Here is a 7,500-nt window from a genome sequence, read left to right as displayed (position 1 = left end):
ATTCTGTTCCAGTATTTAGTCTGCTGTATTTTCCCACTCTGATGATCAGAGATGTTTCCCCTAAAACCAGCAACGTGTTTTATGTGTTTCAGGGTTTCAGGGTTCATCAGGGGTCAAAGGTCAAAGGTCAAAGGTCAGATTTTCTCGTTGCTGATGTTTTGGGGGAAACATCTCTGCAGACTCATTTACCATTTAATCTGTTTGCAGGTGAGAAAATCTGCAGCAAAGCAGAAAGAAGAACGAGATGACGACGATTCAAAGAGAAATTTGACAGTTTATTAATTTTTAAAACATCAGAAAAAAAGAAACATGTACACAGTCGACTCGTCTGTTTTAGTCTCTGATCTGCAAACAGACGGTAAAGAGAGTCCGACAGGCTACGACAGCAGAGAGGGAAAATACACCTTCATCATCATCATCATCATCATCATCATCATCATCAGGGAGCAGCTGGCAGGTCTCACCTGTCTGCAGGTGTGAAGCTGATTGGCTGAACAGTCACATGACCACACGGCAGCCCAATCAAAACACTGTTAACGAGCCAATCAGCAGCCTCAGACGTCTGATACCTGAACACTGTTTCCGTGGTTACTGTAGTGCGCTCCTATTGGCTTGCGGGGGGGCGTTCAGTAGCTATGAACCAATCGGATCAATTCTTGGGTCTGGACCGCTCAGCTCTCGACCCCGTTTGGGCCCCGAGCCTCAGTTTGGATAGAACCGTCACAACAGGAAGTGACACACAGGTTTCACACACTGCAGCAGCCAATCACGTCACACCGAACGTCATTGCGGCGTCCAATCAGAACACTGATCGTTCTAACCAACCAATCACCTGTGTGCCCAGCTAGCTTAGCTTAGCTTAGCTTAGCGCGAACACCTGATCCTTTATTATTGATTAGGTGAAATCAAAGATTCAGTAGTTTAGCTCCTACATTTCCCATGATGCAGCTGATTCCAGAAAGCAGGTTTAACATCCGTCACCATGGCAACAGGTACATAAAACGAACCCGAGTCAGAGCAGGAAAAGAGTCAATAAAGTTTTATTCAAACTAACGACGATAACGAGTCCGATCTGATTTGACCTGAAGTTAAAAACGACTAAACTCCGAAAACCTTAAAAAAGTCCCGAAATCCAAACGTGCCGACGGGTTCGGTTTAATTAGCTGCTCTACGAAAGGTTTCGAGAGGTTTCGATGCTCTACGAAAGGTTTCGATGCTCTACGAAAGGTTTCGGCGCTCTACGAAAGGTTTCGATGCTCTACGAAAGGTTTCGATGCTCTACGAGAGGTTTCGAGAGGTTTCGGCGCTCTACGAGAGGTTTCGGCGCTCTACGAAAGGTTTCGAGAGGTTTCGGCGCTCTACGAGAGGTTTCGGCGCTCTACGAGAGGTTTCGAGAGGTTTCGGCGCTCTACGAAAGGTTTCGATGCTCTCCGAAAGGTTTCGATGCTCTCCGAAAGGTTTCGATGCTCTACGAAAGGTTTCGATGCTCTACGAAAGGTTTCGAGAGGTTTCGGCGCTCTACGAGAGGTTTCGATGCTCTACGAGAGGTTTCGGCGCTCTACGAGAGGTTTCGATGCTCTATGAGAGGTTTCGAGAGGTTTCGGCGCTCTACGAAAGGTTTCGATGCTCTCCGAAAGGTTTCGATGCTCTACGAGAGGTTTCGATGCTCTCCGAAAGGTTTCGATGCTCTACGAGAGGTTTCGATGCTCTACGAAAGGTTTCGATGCTCTACGAGAGGTTTCGATGCTCTACGAGAGGTTTCGATGCTCTACGAAAGGTTTCGATGCTCTACGAAAGGTTTCGGCGCTCTACGAGAGGTTTCAATGCTCTACGAAAGGTTTCGATGCTCTACGAAAGGTTTCGAAAGGTTTCGGCGCTCTACGAGAGGTTTCGATGCTCTACGAAAGGTTTCGATGCTCTACGAAAGGTTTCGAGAGGTTTCGGCGCTCTACGAGAGGTTTCGAGAGGTTTCGATGCTCTACGAAAGGTTTCGAGAGGTTTCGGCGCTCTACGAGAGGTTTCGATGCTCTACGAAAGGTTTCGAAAGGTTTCGGCGCTCTACGAGAGGTTTCGATGCTCTACGAGAGGTTTCGATGCTCTACGAGAGGTTTCGATGCTCTACGAAAGGTTTCGATGCTCTACGAAAGGTTTCGGCGCTCTACGAGAGGTTTCAATGCTCTACGAAAGGTTTCGATGCTCTACGAAAGGTTTCGAAAGGTTTCGGCGCTCTACGAGAGGTTTCGATGCTCTACGAAAGGTTTCGATGCTCTACGAAAGGTTTCGAGAGGTTTCGGCGCTCTACGAGAGGTTTCGAGAGGTTTCGATGCTCTACGAAAGGTTTCGAGAGGTTTCGGCGCTCTACGAGAGGTTTCGATGCTCTACGAAAGGTTTCGAAAGGTTTCGGCGCTCTACGAGAGGTTTCGATGCTCTACGAGAGGTTTCGGCGCTCTACGAAAGGTTTCGAAAGGTTTCGGCGCTCTACGAGAGGTTTCGATGCTCTACGAGAGGTTTCGATGCTCTACGAGAGGTTTCGAAAGGTTTCGATGCTCTACGAGATGTTTCGAAAGGTTTCGAGAGGTTTCGGCGCTCTACGAAAGGTTTCGAAAGGTTTCGGCGCTCTACGAGAGGTTTCGGCGCTCTACGAGAGGTTTCGAAAGGTTTCGATGCTCTACGAGATGTTTCGAAAGGTTTCGAGAGGTTTCGGCGCTCTACGAAAGGTTTCGAAAGGTTTCGGCGCTCTACGAAAGGTTTCGAAAGGTTTCGGCGCTCTACGAGAGGTTTCGGCGCTCTACGAGAGGTTTCGAAAGGTTTCGATGCTCTACGAGAGGTTTCGAAAGGTTTCGATGCTCTACGAGATGTTTCGAAAGGTTTCGAGAGGTTTCGGCGCTCTACGAGAGGTTTCGATGCTCTACGAAAGGTTTTGAAAGGTTTCGGCGCTCTACGAAAGGTTTCGAAAGGTTTCGATGCTCTACGAGAGGTTTCGGCGCTCTACGAGAGGTTTCGACGCTCTACGAGAGGTTTCGACGCTCTACGAGAGGTTTTGGCGCTCTACGAAAGGTTTCGAGAGGTTTCGGCGCTCTACGAGAGGTTTCGATGCTCTACGAAAGGTTTCGGCGCTCTACGAGAGGTTTCGACGCTCTACGAGAGGTTTCGGCGCTCTACGAAAGGTTTCGGTGCTCTACGAAAGGTTTCGGTGCTCTACGAAAGGTTTCGATGCTCTACGAAAGGTTTCGGCTCGACTGGATGAAGGACGACAAGAAACTAAAAAGGTTAAATTCAGATCTTAAATCTGCTTTCTGGAAATCTTACTGTACTTCCTGCTGATGACATCACTGTGACATCATAAGAGTGAACCTGTGTATGTAGCGGTTTGACCCTTTAAGGAACTGAAACTGAGGCCCCGCCCCCGCTGCCCTGAGAAGCCCCGCCTCCGTCTGTATGAGTCTCTGACAGACGCACTTCCTGTGGGGGGGCGTTCGCTACGTCTCAAACTGCGTGAGCAGCGCCCGAACTTCAGGCGTCAGCTGCTTGGCGGCGCTGGCGGCCTCGGCGATGGCGCGGCGGTACGGCCCCTTCCTCTTCCTGTCGAAACGCGACTGGAAGCTCTCGAGGAAGGGCGACAGCTGGGAGAGCGGCAGGAAGGAAGTGGTCGGGGAGCCGAACCAGGAGACACGCGCCTCCTGCCGCACCGCCAGACCCGTGTCGCCGCGCCGCGCCACCGTGATGCCCAGCACGCGCGCCGGCCACCACGGGAAGCCGTAGATCTTGGCCCACACGATGTCGCCCACGCACACCGTCCGGCCGTCGGGCAGCGAGCACTTGGACACGGTCTTAGAGAAGACGGAGGAGGAGGAGGAGCAGGAGGAGGAAGAGGAGGAAGTCGAAGACTTACGACGCCTCTTCGGGTCGCCTCCCTCCTCATCTTCCTCCTCGCGGCCGACCTGAGGCTCCTCCTCTCCGGGGGGAGGGGGCACGGGGGAGGGAGAGGCGGGACAGTGAGGAGCGAATGAGGAGGAGGAGCAGGAGGGCGGGGGGGTGCAGGGGGAGGAGGGGGGGTCTCCGGGAGGGGGGGGGTCAGAGGTCTCTGTGAAGCTGCACTGTGAGGTGGAGGAGTCCAAGGAGGAGGAGCAGGAGGAGGAGGAGGGGGGGGGGAGCTCCACCACCACCACCTGTCCAGCACCTCCTCCCGCCTCCTGCTCCCCCCCCTCTTCCTCAGCAGATTGCACCTCCTGCGTCTCCATGGCAACACTGGTTGCACAGCAGGGAGGAGGCGGCGGGGGCGAGGGGGGCTGCACGGCGTGCACCGGGCTCAGTGTGGGACTCGAAGGTTTGGGGGGCGAGGAGCGGGCGCTCTGCTTGTGTGTGGGGGGGGAGGCGGGGGGGGAGGAGGGGGGGGGCACCTGGCCTTCGTCGGTACGGTACCTTTGAGGTTTGAGCCGCATTCTGGGCGGCAGCGCCGAGTTCAGTCCGACGGCGGCGCCGCCGAGCTGCTGCAGCCGGCGGGTGAAGTGGACCTTCTGGTTGTGGTTCTGCAGGGCGGCGGCTCGGGTGACGGCCTTGGTGCGGTCCTGGTTCTGGCTCTGGTCCTGGTTCTGGCTCTGGTCCAGGTTCTGGTTCTGGTTCTGGTCTTTGGGCCGGCGGTGCGACGGCGGCTGCGAGCTCCTCTCCAGCTTCTTCAGAACCTGCTGAGCTTTGGACCGGTCAGTAGAACCTTTGGTCAGAACCTTCTTGGAGTTGAGCTTCAGCCTCACGCGGCCGGACGAGGACGCCGGAGACGAAGCCACGCCCCTCAGGACGCGGTGAGACGATGATGTCACGCGTATCCCTGACGACGCGGCGCCGCGGCTTCCCTTATCGTCGCTCCGCAGCCGTTTCACCTCGGACGAGATCGGTCCGTCTGCCGAGCGCCGCCGCCGGGACGCCTCCTCGCCCCTCAGGTCCACGGGGCCGCGCCGAGCCTCCCGGTGGCCGCCGGACGCCACTACGCCTTTGCACTTATCGCAGAGCACCTGGCGGGGGCGGAGCTTGATGGCGTTCATGATGGAGGTCGGCTCCTCGCTGCGGTAGCGCCGCTTCGGGCGTTTAATCTTCCGCGGCGGCGGCTGAGGTAACGCCTGGTTGTACGTGTCCCTGATCAGCAGAGGGGGGGGGTACGGCGCCCCCTCCTGGAACAGCGGCGGCGGTTTGGAGGTCCAAGAGTGGGGGGGAGGAGGAGGAGGAGGGGGGGGGCTGACGGTGACCTCTTCCTGTTTGATGGAGTCCGACTGAAGAGGAGGACGATCCCGTCTCGGAAAAGCTGTGATCGGAATACCGTACGGTCCAAACCTACACACACACACACACACACACACACACACACACAGAGACACACACACACAGAGACACACACACACACACACACACAGAGACACACACACACACACACAGAGACACACACACACACACACACACAGAGACACAAAGGATGAGAAAGTTAAAGTCTCAGACTTTCAAAATAAAATGACACATTTTAAACCCTAACATCTGATGTTTTTAGTTCATAAATATTGATTGATTGATTCTGCCACACACCCACACACACACACACACACACACACACACACTTACACACACTGCACACACACACACACACACACACACACACACACACACACACACACACTCACACACACACACACACACACACACACACACACACACACACACACTGCACACACACACACACACACACTCTCACACACACTCACACACACACACACACACTGCACACACACACACACACACACACACACACACACACTGAACCACCGCTCTACTTCCTGTTTGTTTAAACTCAGGTGTGTCCTAAAGGGTTAACAGCAGAGATCACAGCGTATAAACACATGAAACTAATTCTGATTCTTTGTTTTCACTGAATTTGTTTAAGCAAGAAAAAACGATCAATAACATTTCGCTTTCCGCCGATCCGATATTTAGCATTTTATTCAGTTTGTGAGATCGGCTGTAACGATCCGATCAATGATCCGATCAACGATCCGATCATTGTCGTGTTGAAACTTTTCACAGATCGCTTGTTTCATCCGTCGAACCAGGAAGTAACTTAGAGCTGCATTCTATCAAAAGGCCACCAGGGGGCGACCGTCTCTATACAAGTCAATGGAGAAGTAACTTAGAGCTGCATTCTATCAAAAGGCCACCAGGGGGCGACCGTCTCTATACAAGTCAATGGAGAAGTAACTTAGAGCTGCATTCTATCAAAAGGCCACCAGGGGGCGACCGTCTCTATACAAGTCAATGGAGAAGTAACTTAGAGCTGCATTCTATCAAAAGACCACCAGGGGGCGACCGTCTCTATACAAGTCAATGGAGAATTCACTACAGAACCCGGTGGAGGAACATCTGTAACACTACAGAACCTGGTGGAGGAACATCTGCAACACTACAGAACCTGGTGAAGGAACATCTGCAACACTACAGAACCTGGTGAAGGAACATCTGCAACACTACAGAACCTGGTGAAGGAACATCTGCAACACTACAGAACCTGGTGGAGGAACATCTGCAACACTACAGAACCTGGTGGAGGAACATCTGCAACACTACAGAACCCGGTGAAGGAACTAACGACTCTAGCCAGGATGCTAACGCTAACCCTTTAGCCAGGATGCTAACGCTAACCCGTTACTGAACATCGTAGAGAAGTCGCAGACTTTGATCGTTAAACATTTAAACTCAGTAAACAGTAAAGTTATTTAAATTATTGATTAACCCTAACCCGGGATGGGTGATCGGTGTAAAGACTGAATAACGATCAATAAACACCAATAACAACTTTTACTGATCAGCATTGATCATCTACGACACTGTGACGTCATACCTTCTGGTGACGTCCATCAGCACACCTGAGAACACTTTCTCTCCCAACCGGAAGGAAACCACCAACGCGTCATCTATGACGTGATCCAGGCAGACCCGGACCTCGGAGCCCAGGTTCAGGTTCTGGACGGGTCCCGGTCCCGGTCCCGGCCCCCCCTCTGCGGTGCAGGAGTCCTGCAGCCCCTCCGGGTCCGGACCGGGTCTCAGCTCCGTGTAGTCCCGGTCCCGGTCTGTCGGTTCCGCCGGTTCGTCCAGAGAGAGTCCGGCCTCCGGTACCGGGACCGGAACCGGGGGGGAGAGTAGGAACACTGCAGAGGGCTGCGGGTCCTGCAGGCTGCTGCCCGGTACACCGGGTCCGGACCGGCTCACCGGAACGTTATTGATCAGCTGGTCTGGTCCCGGTAGCTCCGGTAGCTCCGGCAGCACCGGTAACTCCGGTAGCACCGGTAGCTCCAGCAGCACCGGTAGCTCCGGTAGCTCCAGTAGCACCGGGGCCCGGTCCCCGCGCTGCTCCCGGGCTGCAGGCTGCTTGCAGGCCGGGTTCACGTTACTCAGCGTCCCGTCGCTCTGCAGCGGTGCTTCTGGTTGTCCCGGAACCACCGAACTCACCGGAGCCACCGGGCC

At 54.0% G+C, this 7,500-nt stretch overlaps 1 protein-coding gene across 1 annotated transcript in view; it reads right to left on the bottom strand.

Annotated features, from left to right (window-relative positions):
- Positions 1-3,242: 3,242 nt before the first annotated feature.
- The window catches only part of pwwp2a (PWWP domain containing 2A), a 4,360-nt gene continuing 102 nt past the window's right edge, over positions 3,243-7,500 (bottom strand). The window contains exons 1-2 of the mRNA XM_053331575.1: positions 6,878-7,500; positions 3,243-5,325 (exon numbers count right to left, since the gene is read on the bottom strand). The exon at positions 6,878-7,500 is cut by the window's right edge and continues 102 nt beyond it. Of these exons, the coding sequence (XP_053187550.1) occupies positions 3,480-5,325; positions 6,878-7,500 (2,469 nt within the window). The 3' untranslated portion in view covers positions 3,243-3,479. The remainder of the gene's footprint in view (positions 5,326-6,877) is intronic.

Source organism: Scomber japonicus, chromosome 13 (assembly GCF_027409825.1).
Source record: "Scomber japonicus isolate fScoJap1 chromosome 13, fScoJap1.pri, whole genome shotgun sequence".
Taxonomy (NCBI): domain Eukaryota; kingdom Metazoa; phylum Chordata; class Actinopteri; order Scombriformes; family Scombridae; genus Scomber; species Scomber japonicus.
This window is presented reverse-complemented; position numbering and strand designations above follow the sequence as displayed.